The following is a 19,429-nucleotide window of genomic DNA, read 5'->3' as shown; positions in this document are numbered from 1 at the left end:
ACAGAAGAGAGACAAATCAAGGAGTCGATCCCATTCACAATTGCACCCAAAACCATAAGATACCTAGGAATAAATTTAACCAAAGAGGCAAAGGATCTGTACTCAGAAAACTATAAAATACTCAGGAAAGAAATTGAAGAAGACACAAAGAAATGGAAAAATGTTCCATGCTCATGGATTGGGAGAACCAACATTGTGAAGATGTCAATGCTACCTAGAGGAATCTACACATTCAATGCAATCCCCATCAAAATACCATCCACTTTTTTCAAAGAAATGGAACAAAGAATCCTAAAATTTGTATGGAACCAGAAGAGACCCCGAATAGCCAGAGGAATCTTGAAAAAGAAAAGCAACCCCGGCAGCGTCACGATTTCGGAATTCCAGCTCTATTACAAAGCTGTCATCATCAAGACAGTAGGGTACTGGCACAAAAACAGACACATAGATCAATGGAACAGAATCGAGAGCCCAGAAATGGACCCTCAACTCTATGGTCAACTTATCTTTGACAAAGCAGGAAGGAATGTCCAGTGGAAAAAAGACAGTCTCTTCAACAAATGGTGTTGGGAAAATTGGACAGCCACATGCAGAAGAATGAAACTGGACCATTTCCTTACAGCACACACAAAAATAGACTCCAAATGGTTGAAAGACCTAAACGTGAGACAGGAGTCTATCCAAATCCTAAAGGAGAACACAGGTAGCAACCTCTTCGACCTCAGCCGCAGCAACTTCTTCCTAGAAACATCACCAAAGGCACAGGAAGCCAGGGCAAAAATGAACTATTGGGATTTCATCAAGATAAAAAGCTTTTGCACAGCAAAAGAAACAGTCCACAAAACCAAAAGACAACCAACAGAATGGGAGAAAATATTTGCAAATGACATATCAGATAAAGGGCTAGTATCCAAAATCTATAAAGAACTTAGCAAACTCAACACCCAAAGAACAAATAATCCAATCAAGAAATGGGCAGAAGACATGAGCAGACATTTTTCCAAAGAAGACATCCAAATGGCCAACAGGCACATGAAAAAGTGCTCAATATCGCTCGGCATCAGGGAAATCCAAATCAAAACCTCAATGAGATACCACCTCACACCCGTCAGAATGGCTAAAATTAACAAGTCAGGGAACGACAGATGCTGGCGGGGATGTGGAGAAAGGGGAACCCTCCTACGCTGTTGGTGGGAATGCAAGCTGGTGCAACCCCTCTGGAAAACAGTATGGAGGTTCCTCAAACAGTTGAAATTAGAGCTACCATTCGATCCAGCAATTGCACAACTGGGTATTTACCCCAAAGATACAAAGGTAGGGACCCGAAGGGGTACGTGCACCCCAATGTTTATAGCAGCAATGTCCACGACAGCCAAACTGTGGAAAGAGCCAAGATGTCCATCGAGAGATGAATGGATAAAGAAGATGTGGTATATATACACAATGGAATATTATGCAGGCATCAAAAGGAATGAGATCTTGCCATTTGCAACGACGTGGATGGAACTGGAGGGTGTTATGCTGAGTGAAATAAGTCAATCAGAGAAAGACATGTATCATATGACCTCACTGATATGAGGAATTCTTAATCTCAGGAACAAACTGAGGGTTGCTGGAGTGGTCGGGGGTGGGAGGGAGGGGGTGGCTGGGTGATAGACACTGGGGAAGATATGTGCTACGGTGAGCGCTGTGAATTGTGCAAGACTATTGAATCACAGATCTGAACAAATAACGCAACATATGTTAAGAAAAAAGAAAAAGAAGAAGATAGCAGGAGAGGAAGAATGAAGGGGAGTAAGTCAGAGGGGGAGACGAACCAGGAGAGATGATGGACTCTGAAAAACAAACTGAGGTTTCTAGAGGGGAGGAGGGTAGGGGGATGGGTTAGCCTGGTGATGGGTATTAAAGAGGGCACATTCTGCATGGAGCACTGGGTGTTATGAAGAAACAATGAATCATGGAACACTACACCAAAACAAATTATGTAATATATGGTGATTAACATAACAATAAAAAATTTTAAAAAAAAGCATCTGCCTTCAGCTCAGGTCATGATCCCAGGGTCCTGGGATCGAGCCCTGCATCGGGCTCCCTGCTCAGCAGGAAGCCTGCTTCTCCCTCTCCCTCTGACACTCCCCCTGCTTGTGCTCCCTCTCTCGCTGTCTCTCTTATCAAATAAATAAATAAAATCTTTAAAAAAAAAGAAGTAAGATCTCAAATCAATAAACTGACTCTATATCTTAAGGGTCTAAAAAGAAAAAACAAGCTAAACCCATCACTTGCACAAGGAAAGAAATGATAAAGATTAGAGAAGAAATAAAGAATAGAAAAATAGACAAAAGTAACAAAGCCAAAAGTTGTTTCATTGAAAAGATCAACAAAACTGACAGACTGACCAAGAAAGAGAGGATTCAAAATACAAATATCGTAAGTGAAATCAAAGTAGAGACATTAATACAGACCTTACAGAAATACAAAGCATTATAAGAGAATACTATGATCATTGTACATTAACAAATAAAATAATCTAGGTGAGAGGAACAAATGCCCAGAAAGACATAAACTACAAAACTGATTAAAAAGGAAGGAAGGAAGGAAGAAAGTGATGGAGGGAGAAAGGGAGGAAGTAGAGAGAAAGACAAAGGAGGGGCACCTGGGTAGCTCAGTGGTTAAGTGTCTGACTCTTGATTTCGGCTCAGTTCATAATCTCAGGATCATGAGACAGTGCCCTGTGTTGCGCTTAAGATTCTCTCTCTCTCTCTCCCCCTTTGCCCCTCACCCCTGCTCACACACTCTCTCTCTCAAAAAAAAAAAAAAAAAAAGAAAGGAAATCTGAACAGACTTGTAATAGGTAAAAAAATTGAGCCACCAATCAAAAATCTCCCAACAAAGAAGGGCCCAAGACCAGAACACTTCACTGGTAAATTCTACTTAAACTTTATTTTATTTTATTTTATTTATTTAAATTCAATTAGCCAACATATAGTACATCATTAGTTTTTGATGTAGTGTTCAATGATTCATTAGTTGCATGTAACACCCAGTGCCCATCACATCATGTGCCCTCCTTAATGCCCATCACCCAAAAAAGAATTAATCTCAATCCTTTCCAAATTATTCCAAAACTTAGAAAAGGAGGTAACACTTCCTAATTTATTCTATGAGGCCAACATTACCCTCATATCAAGCCAGATATGGACATTATAATACTATGGATTAAATCAGTTCTGAATATGGGTGCTAAACTCCTAACTCCTAGTAAGCTGACTTTAGCAGTATATTAAAAAGGATTATACATCATGATCAAGTGGGATTTATCCCATAAATGCAAGGGTGGAAATATATACCACATTAATGGTAATATACCACATTAATGGAATAAAACAAAAGAACCCACACAATTGTCTTAATTGATGCAGAAAAAGGATTTGACAAAATTCCCACACCCTTCCATAATAAAAACACTCAACAAAGTTGGAATGGAAGGAAACTTCCTCAGCATGATAAGTCATTTGTGAAAATCCATAGCTAATATTATATTCAATGATGAAAAACTGAATGCTTTCCCCCTAAATCAGAAAGAAGACATGGATGCCTGCTTTTTCCATTCAACACTGACATTTCTAGACAGGATAATTAAAAGGCACCCGATTGGAAAAAAAACAAAACAAAACAAAACAAAGGCACCCAGATTGGAAAGGAAGAAGTAAAAATATCTCTCTTCACAGATGACATGATTATATATATAAAAAAAAATCCTAAAGAATCTGTCAAGAAAACTCTTAGTGCTAATAAACTCAGCAAATTTGCAGGATATAGGAGCAACATACACAAATCAGTTGTATGTGTACATATATGTATATATAGTATGTATATGTATGTATAATGTATATACATTAGAAATGAATGATCCAGAAAAAAGCAAAGAGAACAATCCCATTCCTAGTAACATCAAAAAGAATAAAATACTTAAGAACAAATTTAACCAATGAAGTGTAAGACTTGTATACTGAAAACCATAAAACACTGCTGAAAGAATAAAAGAAGATATAAATGAATGGAAAGACATTCTATGTTTATGGATTGGAAGACTTAATATTAAGATGACAATATAACTTAAAGTGATCTAGAGATTGAATACAATCTCTATCAAATTCTTAATGGTATTTTTTGCAGAAATCGAAAAACCTACTCTAAAATTCACAGGGAATCTCAAGGAACCCTGAATTACTAAAACAATCTTGTAAAAGAAAAACAAAGTTGATGGACGCACTTTTAGATTTTAAAGCTTATCACAAAGCTACAATAATTAACATTAATAATATATGTATTATATTATAATCACCCCACAATGTGGGATGGGCATAGGATAATCATAATAGATCAATGAAATAGAATTCAGAGTTGAGAAATAAACTCATGCATTCAAATGATTTATCAGAAAAGAGCCAAGACCATTAAATGGGGGTAAAAATAGTTTCTTCAGCAAATAAATAAATGATGCTGGGACAAACAGGTATCAAAATGCAAAAGAATTGGGCGCCTTGGGTGGCTCAGATGGTTAAGCTTCTGCCTTTGGCTCAGGTCATGATCCCAGGGTCCTGGGATCGAGTCCCATATCAGGCTCCCTGCTCAGTGGGGAGCCTGCTTCTCCCTCTGCCTCTCTCTCTCTCTCATGAATAAATAAATAAAATCTTTTAAAAAAATGCAAAAGAATTATGTTTGACCTTTACCTCACACCATATACAAAAATTAACTTAAAACAGATCAAAGAGCTAAATGTACAGAAGTCTTAGAAGAAAACTTAGGGGTTAATCTCTATAACCTTAGATTTGGTAATGTATTTTTAGATATGACACCGAAAGCCTGAGCAACGGGAGAGAAAGAATAGATAAATTGGACATTGGCAAAATTAAAACCTTTAAGCTTCAAAGCACACTGTTAAGAGAGTGAAAAGGCATCCTACAGAATGGGAGAAAATATTTGCAAATCATACGTCTGTCAAGAGTCTAATATCCATAGTATATAAAGAATTTTTGTAACTCAACCATACAAACAACACAATTAAAAAATAGGCACAGGATCTGAACTGACTTTTCTCCAAAGACATACAAATAGCCCACAAGCACATGAAAACACATATAACATCATTAGTCATTATGGAAATGCAAATCAAAACCACAATGAGATTTTACCTCATACTTACTATGGTAGGTATAATTAAAAACTAAAATGGACAGTAACAAGTGTTGGCAAGAATATGGAGAAACTGAAACTCTCATACGCTGCTGGTAGGAACATAATATGGTGCAAGTGATGTGGAAAGCAGTTTGTTGGTTTCACAATAAGTTAAACATAGCATTATTATATGATCCAGCTATTCCACTCTTAGGTATATACCCAAAAGAATCGAAAACAAGTATTCAAACAAAAACTCGTACATGATTGTTCATAGCAGCACTATTCACAATAGCGAAAAGATGGAAAGAACCCAAATATCCATCATGTGATGAATGGATAATAATATATGGTATATGCACATTAACAGAATGTTATTCCACCATAAGAAAGAATAAAGTACTCCTACATACTACAATATGGATGAACCTAGAAAACATTATGCTAAATGAAAGAAGCCAGACACAAAATGTCACATATTGTATGACTCCATTTATATAAAATATCCAGAATAGGTAGATCCACTGAGACAGAAAGTAGAAAAGTAGTTGCCAGGGGCTCAGGCGAGGGAAGATTAGGAGTGATTATTTCATGGCTACAGGGTTTCCTTTGGGGTGATGAAATTATTTTGGAACTAGACAGAGGTGGAGGTTACACAACACTGTGGATATACTAAATGCCACTGAACTGTATAGACACTTCAAAATAGGTAATTTAATGTGAGTTTTACCTTAAGATGAATGAATGGGAGAAAGAAAGAAAAACCAGACTCTAAAAACCTTTCATTTACTACAGAAGAATAATTATTTATGCTTGTGAATACCTTCCAACTTGGATGCACAGTTCTTTGTCATTATGTCTATGTATAATCACAAACCATTATTTCCCAAATACATGATCTTAAATTTCACCCAATATTATGTTTTACAACATATTACAACCCAGCTGAGACCTGTTAAATCAGCATCTACAAAAGAAATCCATCTCATGTAATTCTTTTTGTAAAAGATTTTATTTATATATTAGAGAGAGAGAGAGAGAGAGAGAAGAAGTGGGGGGAGGGGCAGAGGGAGAGGGAGAAGCCAACTCCCAGCTGAGCAGGGAGCCCAAGGTGGGGCTTGATCCCAGGACCCTGGGATCATGACCTGAGCTGAAGGTAGACGCTCAATGGACTGAGCCACCCAGGCGCCCCTATCCCATGTAATTCTTAGTATCAGACAAGTTTAACTACTATTTAGCACAATTATTTTTTCTGATGAAAAATAAAATGATTTAGCTATATTGTGGGTGACAGGTAAAAGACTTTAGTTAGAAATGTTAATCTATTAAGCAGAAGCAACATTTACTTATTTTAATCAAATAATACGAATTTCTGAGTAATTCCTTTAGGATAAGGAGGAAAATCATCTGTGATTACTGTTAAGTGTTCCCACTCAGGATAATGTTCAGCTAAGTAGGCATTTTTGAAAAAGACAGCACTGCCAAGTATTGGCAACAGAAATTATCTTGCATTGTTGGTAAAAGTGTAAATTGGTACAGTCCTTCTGGAGAAAAGTTTGGCAACATGTATTAAAATTTAAAATGTAGGGCGCCTGGGTGGCTCAGTTGGTTAAGCGACTGCCTTCGGCTCAGGTCATGATCCTGGAGTCCCGGGATCGAGGCCCGGTTCTCCCTCTGACCCTGTCCCCTCTCATGTGCTCTCTCTCTCTCATTCTCTCTCTCAAATAAATAAAATCTTTAAAAAAAAATTTTTAAATGTACATAATCCTTGATCTATCCATCTCACCAACAGAAATTCAAACCAAGGAGATAATTAGATGAGGTGTTTGTTTGAGGATATTCATCACACTAATGAAAACTGGAAACAATCTAAATGTCTATTAATAGAGTCCTGGGTAAATAATTAACAGTGCACTAGGAAATACTGTGAAGTCATTTAAAAAAGAAACCATCTACATTCATTCTTCATAGGAATTATAGAGTGGAAAGGGCTCCAGTTATGGAGAATCTCTGTTTTTTTCTTGTGTCAAATCCCATTATTCCTCTGACTTTGAACATTGTTTTTTGGCATACAGACTCTTACACTTAGCTTATCACACTGTTGTTAATGCTTGCCTAATTACCAGTGGCTCCCACCATACTGTGAACTTCCTGAGAATAAGGACTGTATTGTGTCCTTTTTCCAGAGTCTACAACAGTGCCTGGCACATGAGAAGTGCTCAATAAATATTTGTTAAATTAGGGGCGCCTGGGTGGCTCAGTTGGTTAAGCATCTGCCTTCGGGTCAGGTCCTGATCTCAGGGTCCCGGGATGGAGCCCCGCATTAGGCTCCCTGCTCAGTGGGGAGTTAGCTTCTCCTTCTCCCTCTGCCCCTTCCCCCTTCTTGTGCACGCTCTCTCTCTCTCTGACAAAATCTTTAAAAAAATTTGTTAAATAAAATTAAGAAATACAAAAAAATGATATATGTTTTTAAATGCTTAAATACACTTGTAATCAAAGAAATAAAGATTTTAAAAAGGAAAGAGAATTTTCTCCCAAATTTGTCAATCCCAAAAGACACCCACTTTGGTCAAGGATAGGAAGAAGTGGAAAAAACTATTATGTTGTAAATAGTAATCATCACAATATAACTAAAGGGCAATTTGGCCACATGTGTGTAGCACACAGCACAGATTCTGAAGTCAGACAGAACGAAAATGAACTAGTTCAGACTAGTTATCTGAACTTGGGAAGTTATGCAGCACCTCTAAACTTCAGTTTCCTCACTTGTAAAGGAAATCAGATTTACTAGTAAAGTAAATCAACATGATACTTAGAGCTGTAATATTGCAGCTTATTAAAATTAACAAAGAGCTACTTCAATCTATTTTATTTTTTTAAGTTTATTTATTTAAGTAATCTCTATACCCAATTGGGGCTCAAATCCCTGACCCCAAGATCAAGAGTCACATGCTCTTCAGACCGAGCCAGCCAGGCGCCCTACTTAAATGTACTTTAAAACTAAGCCATGTGTTTCATAAGAATCTTCCATATAAAATAACTAATTAAATTTTCTTAAAAAAGTGGGTATAATTCATTCATTCATCCCAAAACTATTTGTTGGGTACAGTATTCAGCAACTGGCTGTATGTCAGGCACATGCACTAATCACAGGGGATATAACAGTGAAAGAACTAAGTCCCTATAATGGTAAGAGAGATAAGAGAGTGAATCTGAAAATACATGGCAATGTGAACTACTGAAACATGTGGGTAGAGAAGTGGAGAAGGCTTTATGAGGGGACACTTGAGCAGAGACCTGACAAGTGATAAGGCAAGTTACGTAGATGTGTGGGAAAAGAGAGTTCCAGGAAAAGGGGCGGCGAATGCTCAGTTGCAGGAGCACGTGACAGCAACAGACACCAGCATGGCTAAGGAGGGGAAATCAAACAGGAAGGGTTATAGGAGGTGAATTCTGAAAGGTAACCTGTATCAGACTCCGTGGGGCTCTGCAGGCCAAGGTAGGGATGTGGAGTTTGTTCCAAGTGTGATGGAGAACAGTGGAAGGTTCTGAGCAGGGCAATGACATCATCATATTTTTACCTTAAGAGATTTATTCTGGCTATTTTGGGGGAAACTTGACTAAAAGGGGCAAGAATGAAAGCAGGAAGGTCACTTAGAGGCCACTGTAATAGTGTGAGCGAGAGACGGTGGCTGAGAACACAGAGCATCTGAAGTGGCGGTGGTGAGAAGTAGTCATGTTCAGGATGTATTTCAGACATAGCACTGTGAGGATTCCACTTCTAAGAACCTAACTCAAAGATTTCACCGTTGCTATTCAAGAAGATTTAAATGCAAGGATACATAAAATAGGCTGCTTACAAAACTTTATACAAGTTGATGGTTTAATAAACTCTGGTATAGCCACAAAGCGATAAATGAGGCAGTCATTTAGAAATGATGATTTTGAATACATGACGACACAGAAAAATGTTCATATACTATGTTAAGTGAAAATAACTGGTCACAAAACAAAGTGTTCAATATTAATCCATTTTGTCCAAATAAAATGTATAGAAAAAAGATTGGGGGTGCCCGGGTAGCTCAGTTGGTTAAGCATCCAACTCTTGATTTTTGCTCAGATCATGATTATAGGGTCATGAGACTGAGCCCGTGTCAGGCTCTGTGCTTAGCGGGGAGTCTGCTTGAGAGTCTCTTTCCCTCTGCCCCTCCCCCTGCTCGCCTGCTCTCTCTTTCCCTAAAATAAATAAAGAAATCTTAAAAAAAAAAGACTGAAAGTTATACATCAGCATGCTAACAAAATATCTCTCTGGGTTGTGAAATTACTCATTTGTCACTTTGCTTCTTTGAGCTTACTGTATTTTTCAAATTTTCTGTAATGACAATGTATTACTTCTACAGGAAGAAATGATTTTGAAAATGTAATACTGAGAAGAACATTTTCAACAAATAAGATTACTGAAGAATAACCATTTCAGTCTGTTAATAGTTTTCTTTGTTACTTACCATTACTTTTCGCAAAGTGTATCTTTTGGATCGAATATCGTCCATTAGCATCTCATAAGGGGTGAGCTGATATTCAATGGGCAAAGGGTTGTACTGCCGCTCTTGGACCTTCTTAAGTTTTACTCCATTCCGCAAATCCCTCATCACCTGAACCCAGAATCGAGCCTAAAAGAACCAAGGGTGGAGAGATGTTCATGAATAAATTTACCAGTTTCCTCTAGATAGCTAGTCAGAGAGAAAAAATGAAGAGCTTGGTTTGCAAAACACTGAGTAAGCCGAACAAAACCACTTTTTAAAATTAGGTTTAAGGATATTAAAATGTGGAAAGAAAGCCAGTCAAGATTCATAAGCTCTAAGTGCTGAGTCACCTGAGTGTAAACCCTACTCACCTACTGTGGAAGGCTGCATTAATGGGCTCAGTCCTGTTATGTGATTTTGCTCACTAAAGAGGAATGTATGTCCCACACCCTAATACTGGATTTGCCTATGTGATTTGCTTGGCCACTGAAACAGTAGTTGAAATGATGTGACCAAAGGCTGCAAAAGCAAATGCACAATGGGCTTGTCACTGGTGCTTCTATTATTGCCATGAGAACCTCATGCCTGGACTGACAGGCTGCCCAGGAGAAGGATGAGACATACATAGAGTGGAGCTACCACAACTGACCTGTACACTCATAACCTAAATAAATGTACTGCTTTATGCGACTATGATTCTGTAGTGGTTGGTTAGTCAGCATTACTGTGACCACAGCTAATTGATAAAACCACCTATTAGCTACCTGACATCCAGCAAGGTGCTTCACCTTTCTGAACCCTGGATTCCTCATCAATAAAAGAAAATGGTACTTCATAACTTGCTGAGATGGCCAGAACTGGTATACAGTGTTCTGTACACAGAAAATGCTCAAAAGTGATCATTTTTATGTTATCACTATCTTTGCACAAATTATTTAATATCCATTTTCTTAACAAATAATGGTGAGTTGCCTTGTTGGCCCTTCAAGAAAATGAGATATATATGAAGTTCTTATAATAATATAAGACACATCAAATATGTATGTTATTATTATTACTATTATTATACATTAATCCTTTTATTTTTCTGCCTAAAAGCTAAGATGTAGTCTCTACTTCTGTGAAAAGTAAATCATTATGATATCTAACTGAAACACTTTAGTTTGTTGAAATTAATAAGTGGCTCAAATGGCTACTTAAATATATTTATTAAAAACCAAGTGATAAGGGTGTCTGGATGGTTCAGTCAGAAGAGCATGGGACTCTTGATCTCAGGGTTGTGAGTTTAAGCCCCATGTTGGGTGCAGAGATTACTTAAATAAATAAAAAAAACTTAAAAAAAAGTGATGTATTTCCTAAGAATTATCTACATAAGATAACTCTGGATTAAATTTCTCAAAAATGTCTTCAAAAACAATTTATGATTTTAAAAACATGTATGCCATTTCTTATTCCACAGAGGATTTGACGCACTTACTACTGTGGTATATATCCATTAGAATACCTTCTAAAATATTCCTATTTAAACAGATTCTTAGATTCTGCCATTAAAATTACTCTAATACAATATTCCTAAAATATTTAGATTTTTCTTTTGAGAATGCTCTTGTCCCAAATTCTCTTATACTCATTTCTTTAAGATCCAGTTCAAATATCATCTCATCCTTTAAAATTCTGTCTCTTTTCTTGACCTCCCCACGCCTTAAGAAAAAACTGACATATGTGAAACTTTGAATTCTCCAAAAAGATAAATTAGAGGATAATTACTCACATTTGAAGATTTTGCTATAATTATGCAAGGATTCAAACAGACCTTTTATATAGCCAGTTCTTTATATATTATCATTTGGCAAAAATTTTCAGAAATCTAATTCAGAAATTAAAGTCATAGTAGGCATATAAAATAATATACAACTGTCATTGTATGTATTCCCAGAGATTTTATTTACCTCATATTCCACCAGGGAGATCCTGAGATGTTTAGATCCTGCCATTAAAAATATCCTAATTCTCCCTCATTCTATTCCTCATTCTTTACTCATTTCTTTCTAATATTTCTAAATAATTCATTGTAATGGTCTTACAAGAAACAGACTGGTGATCTAGGCAAATGGAACTCTCCATGCAGTTAGTGCATCTCTTGTCAGTGATCCTACTAGTTTTTAAAAGAGCTTGCCTTAAGGCAATAAATTAAATTTTTAGTTCAAGTTTATATTAACTGTTTGCTAAATTCTGACCACCTGGAGTTATTTATCTGGTTTCCATGTCTAAGAAAAAAATTTAAAAATGTATTAGCCAAGATGAAATATACCTGGAAAAAGACTACCAGAGTATTCTATACAAAGGAAACTTGATAATCAGTATTATTCTAAAATGACAATACTCACTTATAAGATATTACAGCCTACTTGTTTTTTAACCCTACTCTTAAATTTTCCAGATTAATATCATTCCAAATATCTCAGTAAAGATATCATCAATAAATTAAGAATATTTACATTCATACATCAACACATGTAGATCCATACAATGGAATGGACTACTACTAGTAATAAAAACATTAAACTATTGATACAGGCAACAACATGGATGAAATCTCAAAAGAATTACGCTGAATGGAAGAAGCCAAGCAAAAAATGGTACATACTATATGATTACATTTATATAAAATTTTAGAAAACGAAAACTAATCTATAGTGAGAGAAAGCAGGTCACTGATTGCCTAGAAGAAAGGAGTTTCATGGGTTTCATGGGTATGTATGTTGTGTGTATATGTCAAAACTTATCAAATTGTGCCTTTTAAATATGTGCAACTTATTGCATGCTGATTATACTTTAATAAAGCTGTTAGAAAAGAATTAAACAAACAGTTAAAATCTAATATGGTCAAAAGCAACTTGTTCATATCCCCCAAATCTGCTTCTATTCCTAGTCTCTCATTTAATGATGTCATTATTTAACCATTATTTCCTTAACCTGAAAAGTCAGAATCCTGAAATGTGCCTTCCCATTGACACCTGAACATACCTCAGTCTAATTTCATGACACTGACTCTCCTGTCCTCAACGCTGTCATGCCCACCCAACTCTAAGTCATATATGAGGGCAGGGACTCTTGGTTTCACAAGGATCTAGAATCATGCCAGAAAAACTGGCTACTTAAAGTGTGTCGCATAAATATACTGCAATCATCTGTGCTAAAAGTCTGTCTTCTGTTTTATGAGGGCAGAGATCCTGTATTATTCATTTTGCATCCCCAGAACACTAATCCAGTAACTATTCATCGGATAAATGAATGTACTACATTATAGTTTCACACCTTATCCTGAAACAGAGCTTATATTTTGACTTATGAGTATGCTAAAGTAGTAATATAATTAAAAAGGTCAACATTTTAAAATACCTAAATTCTCAGAAGACATTGGGGGTAGCTTTAATAAAACCAGTTAGTTTTGTAAAATGGGGAATAGATATTTCCTCAAATATAAGACTAGACATTCAAATTCATACAATATCAATTCGTATTACAGCCCTTAGTAACAAGCATTTTATTTTATTTTAAAAATATTTTATTTATTTATTTGAGAGCAAGAGAGTGAGGAAGAGAGGGAGCATGAGCAGGGGGAGGGGCAGAGGGAGAAGCAGGCTCCCCAGTGAGCAGGGAGCCCGATGAGGGGCTCAATCCCAGGACCCAGGGATCATGACCCAAGCTGAAGGCAGACACTCAACCAACTGAGCCACCCAGGTGCCCCAATAACAAGCATTTTAAAAAACATTACACTATGGGGCACCTGGGTAGCTCAGTCAGTTAAGCGTCCGACTCTTGGTTTCGGCTCAAGTCATGATCTCTGGGTCCTGAGATCAAGCCCTGCGTTGGGCTTCCTGTTGAGTGGAGAGTCTGCTTCCCCTCTCTGTCCCTCTGCCCCTCCCCGCCCACTCATGCACTCTTTCTCTCTCCAAAATAAATAAATCAATCTTTTAAAAAACAAAACAATACCCAAAAAAACACATTACACTATGTCTTCGACACTAAGCAGAACAGAGAATGTCCAACTACCTTACCCAGTCAGCGTTTTTCAGCTCTTCCAGGTCTGTGTTAGATTCATCACTTTTTTCCATTTCTTGAATCTTCTTAAGATTCTACCAATTAAAATAAAAAGAAAACATTTAGGTATAAAAATTTCATTAAGCTACCTTCTCAAATTAAAATTTCTAACAGATACCTTCAGACAAAGTAAATACAGAAGTGTTACTGAAACAGTACAGAATCTACTTCTCTGTAGATTTCAGTCAATGGTAGGCTAGAATAAATACAATACTACAGAGGGATGAACTGAGATTGATCATCCTAATTTCCTTCTAGGCCTTGTGGCTAACTTTGTCACCAAATTAACTTGTACCCCTAAGCTGTAGTGACACTGCCCTCTCCCTCAACCTCCATATTCAATCCACCATTAAATCTCAAAGATATTACTTTCTCCATATAACCTAAGCCCTCTTCTTTTTATCTCCCCTGCAGATCTCTTAATTTAAACACTATCTAATTTTTGCCTGATTTCTGATGTGGTCTTGCCCTGGATGCTCTCCTCTCCTCATCCCCAGGTCTGGTCTCTTTCATTCCTACTTCTGCTCTTCCTTCAGATACTGGGCTCAACAGAATCACCAATTCTTCAGGAAAGCCTTTCCTTCCCCCTCTTCCAAAGCCAAATCTTCTTACTATACAATGGCATATAGCACCGTACACCTTCCTCTGTAGCCCTTATTACACTGTAATTCTACATTTGTTTATGCCTTCCCCCTAGGTTGCATGAAGCAAAAGTCTATTCTCAGGGGCTAAAATAAGCACTGGCACTTTTCATGCTCCGTATATATTTGTCAAATAATTTCATGAATAAATTTCAATATATAAAATGTTTTATTATTTGATACATGTGTATATCACAAAAATCGTTAGTGCAATAAGGTAAATTACCACCTCCACCACCTCATATAATTACCTTATTGTGTATGTGGTGAGAACCTTTCAGATCTACTTTCAGCAACTTTCCAGCATGTAAGACAATATTGTTAACTACAGTCAACATGCTGTACATTAAGTCTCCAGAACTTACTCATCTTAGAACTGCAAGTTTGGACCCTTTTTTGCTTATTTTTTTATTTTTTTATTTGAGTATAGTTGACACACAATGTTACACCCCATGAAACTGCAGTAATCCAACATTTGCAATTTTAAGAAAATCTTGATAAGTAAAACATCTATTCACCTATTAATTACCAGTTTGCGTTATTCCATTCCTACTCACAATAAATCAACTCTAGTATATTTTACTTTTCGTTGAGCCTATTTTCCTGAATGTATGTGGACTGAGTTTAAATGTACTGTATGAAACCTAGTTTATTTTACATGAAAATAATGAATACTTAATAGAAAACATTTCTAAACCATTTATTTTTGGCTTCTCAACATCTGAGACTGACCTTCCACAAAATGAGAATAACACCACCTGTTTATTTTTGTACTTAATAGTGTATAGGAGTATTAATATATGAAGAATAAAATTACTCTGAACATTTGAAGAAAATGGTATAAATAATGCATTATTTCTTCTCTTGCTAAGAAAGAAATTATGGGGGGGGAGTACTTTTACTTGTTTCAGAATGTGTTTCCATAATGACAGGTAATTTCTGATTTCTGAAGGTTCATGTGAGCCACTTCACTTTAACTGAAGACCGACACTAGCACCTACACTGTGTTTTGCTAGCTGAAAGAAATCCAAAGAAATTGTGCTTTTAAGGAAAAAGCCATTACCATCCTAGTGTAGGTCTTTCATAATGTAGGTTTTCTGTAAAGGTAAAGTGGCATAATGTGAACTTTTGGAAAGCAGGGGAAACCGTATTTTATTTATTTATTTGTTTATTTATTTTTTAACATTTTGGAAACCCTATTTTAAAACAAAGTCAGGTTTCTTGTTTGAGATTATGTAGTAAGACACTTGCTACCCGAGTCATGCTACATTACCAACTTTGGGCCCATGTTTCTCCACCTTTAAGAGGAAGGTATTAATATCTACCTCACGATGCTGTTGTATTTAAAATATAATCAGTTAAATATAGCAGAACCTTGCATTTACAGCCCCTGGGGAAAAGCACCTCCAAAAACATGTATGTCTGAATTCTCTGTACTGCCCCAGCCCCACGCCCGAATCCTCATCCAGCGCCTTGCTCTTTTCCAATGGTCTTGGCTACTGCTCTTGGCTGCAGCAGGCTGTGGGGAAATAATGAGAGCTAACAAGGGCTAAGGCTTCAAGCAGCCAATATTTGGCCCCAAGCACAACTCTTGTTATGGTTGGACTCACAACTGAGGCTCCCAAAAACTAAATGACATGGCTGCAGTCTCCCCGCAGGTGGGATGGAGCAGAGTGAAGTAGGTAAAAGTGGCATCAAGGTCTCAGACATGAGGTAAGATGTGCGGAAGGGACACCAGATGAATGGTCCTGTTGGGAACCTAAGAGTCCTGTTGCTGACCCCAATGGCTTAGAAAAGTCTTAGAAAACAGCTGGATAAAGTTGTACTTTACTTTTGCTAAAATTAGTATTTATGAATTGATATTACACAAGAAAAAAGAACAGTTTATAAATTGTAACTGGGCTTTGCAGATAATGGGCACTTAATATCTGGTACCACATTATGTCAAAATCTGAGTAATAATCCTTATTACTAAAATCAGGATTCTTCGTTTTTCTGTGTCTAAAGACATACCAGATGTCCTGGTATAAACAATATTTCTGATATTCAAAATACCTAATTTTTTTTGCTAGGGATTATTAGTTGTCATTTAAAAAATCTCTGATGATTTAAAGCCACAGTTTTCAACTCAAGTCCACCATCTTCATCAAGTATTCATATTTTGAATTCAGAGCTGAGCAGAGAGGAGACCAAAAGGAGAGGCACACACACATTTTTGTTCCTATGAAGACTGTAATCCAGGTTCTATCCCAAAAACAATTAATGGCTTAAGGTATATATTATTCTATTGACCAGAAGAGTGTTCGTTCTAGATTTTTGTAATTAAAATAGTGAAAGAAAAGAGATTAAGGAGGTGAACTCCCTTTGGGCACCTAGGCACTCTACCAGGCTATGACGTCTCTATCATAGCCTATGATATGCTATGGGCTCCTCCCTCCCCAACCCAAAAAACCAAGAGCTGAGAATAAGTACTTCATCTCTATTTCTTCCCACTCCAGTCTTAGGGCATTTGCATTGGCTGTTCCCTCTTGCCAGAACGCTTTACCCCACATATCCACATAGCTAATTCCCATACATCATTTTTGCTCAAATGTCACCTTCTCAATGGGACCTACCTTAACTATCCTATACAAATCCCAAGCTCCACGCTCTGTCCCTAGCAATTCCCCTAGTCTATGCCTTTTCCCAGAAAGCATCCTCCTTCTAACAGTGTATATGACTTACTTAATATGTTTACTGCCTGCCTCTCGTTGCCAGATTTTAAGCTTCATAAGGAAGTATTTTTGTGTATTTTGTTCAGTGATGGGCTCCTCAAATCTCTAAAAGTATGCCTTGCACTTGGTAGGTGCTTGGTAAGTATTTATTGAATAAGTGAATTAAAATCTTTCAGCCAAGAACAGTCCAACTCTTAAATCTCCTCAACAGTTCTTATCAACTTTTTTTTTTCTTAAAGATTCCATCTATTCATTTGACAGAGGGAGAGAGAGCACAAGCAGGCAGACAGGCAGGCAGTGGGAGAGGGAGAAGCAGGCTCCCCGCTGAGCACAGAGCCCGATGTGGGACTTGACCCCAGGACGCCGGGACCACGACCGGAGCGGAAGGCAGATGCCCAACCGACCGAGCCACCCAGGCACCCCTCAAGTCAACTTTATTTACTTATTTATTTTTTTAAGAGAAAGGAATTCTTTTCTTTTAAAGATTTTATTTATTTATTTGAGAGAGCGAGAATGAGACAGGGAGAGCACATGAGAGGGGGGAGGGTCAGAGGGAGAAGCAGACTCCCCGGCTGAGCAGGGAGCCCGATGTGGGACTCGATCCCGGGACTCCAGGATCATGACCTGAGCTGAAGGCAGTCGCTTAACCAACTGAGCCACCCAGGCGCCCTCAAGTCAACTTTAATAAGAAGCCCAATGAAAGGGAAAATTATTCAGAGGAAAACCTGAATTTTTTTCTCTAAACTCAGAATCCACTGGAAGGGTGGAGAAGAAAACCTCTATTTATGCCACAGAGAAAAATATGCTCTCTAGTTCAGGGAAATAAATATGTAACCCAAGCTCACATTACATTTAAGTGTCTCATTCAGTCAACAGATGATAAAATAAATAATAAAATAAATAAATTAAAAAGAAAAATTAATAAGCCTAATACCATACAGAAGAAACGAAGTAATAATAATACTAAACAGGTCAGTAAGATTCAGTCAGCATCAAAATAAATTGGTTTGAAACCTTTATGCCTGAGAGGATCAAGTATGTATACATGTGCCAACACCATAACAACACACCTTCCCCATCTGTAACCAAGAGCACAAAGAGCCCCAAACTGCACTAAATTTTTTCTGTCGTATTTCCCCTGTCAGCTTAAGGCTGATTCCACGACAAGCACTATATTGTTTACCAAGGATCTATAAACCAAAAGATAATGAAAAAAGCTGAAAACACGTAGGAGAGGCTCATTTTTACAAGCCTATATATATATATATATATATATATATATATATATATATATATATATATATACATATTATATATATATAATTTTTTTTTAAATTTCCAATGGTCTCTAGCCCTTCTAGGATCCAAACAAGAGAAAGCAAAACAGTATGGATACAGTAGAAGATGGGCGGTCTTTGGCAAGATGAAAATATTTATCTTTTTTTGATTCTTACTGCTACTACTAAAGTTGATTACAGCAAGTCTCTCAACTGTTCTTTCTGCTCCAGTTTCTTCCTCATTTGGTTTATCTCTTCACTTCCCTACAATGGGTTCCCGACTGTCTCTGCTGGGGCCTTCAAACTGGGTACCTGTACTTCTGGGGACCTCTGGTCAAACACTACAGCGATATACCAGGGAGCATTTATAATGACATATGTTACTCACAGATAATGTGATGAAGGTTGTGGTCAGCTGCCCAGGTGCACACCCCGCACCCCCTTCAGGAATGAAGTACTCTCTTCCACTGGCTCCTGGAGGTGTTGTCTGCCAAAGGCTCATAGCCTAATCCTGCTCCAGGAGCTGCACTTAGCGTGCAGGCAAGGAGCTGCCTTGTCACGGGTATGCCCCATCTCTGGGGTAGCCCACACCCAGTCATCGGTCTGTGTGGAAGTACAAAGGTCAGGCCCCCTTGCCTCCCTTGGGACAACTCTGAAGGGCCATCTCAACTTCTGAGCTCTCTGTGGGATTGGCTGAGGCCTGCTATACCGGCATCATAGTTCAGCTTTTCCTTCACCCCCTAACAGGTGTTCCCCAAAGCATTCCCAATAAGACCTCCTGAACTCAAATTTTACCCCTCAGAATCCATTTCCTGCAGGAACTCAATCCACACATGGAATTAAGTTTTTAAAATATTTGTAACAGATGCAGACATATAAAACAAAATTTACGTGGATTTTAAAGGTAAAATGCATGACCTCAAAGACATTTTGACTTGCACTAAACAGTATATGCCTCAGTGGGCATCTGCTGTTTTTTCTAGAAACCTTTT

At 37.4% G+C, this 19,429-nt stretch overlaps 2 protein-coding genes across 9 annotated transcripts in view; one reads left to right on the top strand and one right to left on the bottom strand.

Moving 5' to 3' along the window:
* SPIRE1 (spire type actin nucleation factor 1) overlaps window positions 1–19,429 on the bottom strand; it is a 225,816-nt gene that overhangs the window by 76,201 nt on the left and 130,186 nt on the right. For all 8 annotated transcript variants that reach the window (XM_025865189.2, XM_025865190.2, XM_073888012.1 and 5 more), the window contains 2 exons: window positions 13,763–13,840; window positions 9,684–9,848 (listed from right to left, as the gene is read on the bottom strand). In XM_025865189.2, the coding sequence (XP_025720974.1) occupies window positions 9,684–9,848; window positions 13,763–13,840 (243 nt within the window). The remainder of the gene's footprint in view (window positions 1–9,683; window positions 9,849–13,762; window positions 13,841–19,429) is intronic.
* Window positions 1–19,429, top strand: part of PRELID3A (PRELI domain containing 3A) — a 155,325-nt gene that overhangs the window by 118,498 nt on the left and 17,398 nt on the right. The gene's annotated exons all lie outside the window — the stretch shown is intronic.

The sequence above is a fragment of the Callorhinus ursinus genome, unplaced genomic scaffold (assembly GCF_003265705.2).
Source record: "Callorhinus ursinus isolate GAN/ISIS: 27379988/994484 unplaced genomic scaffold, GSC_fseal_2.0 scaffold86, whole genome shotgun sequence".
Lineage (NCBI taxonomy): Eukaryota > Metazoa > Chordata > Mammalia > Carnivora > Otariidae > Callorhinus > Callorhinus ursinus.
Note: the sequence above shows the minus strand (reverse complement) of the source record. Positions and strands in the feature narration are given on the sequence as shown.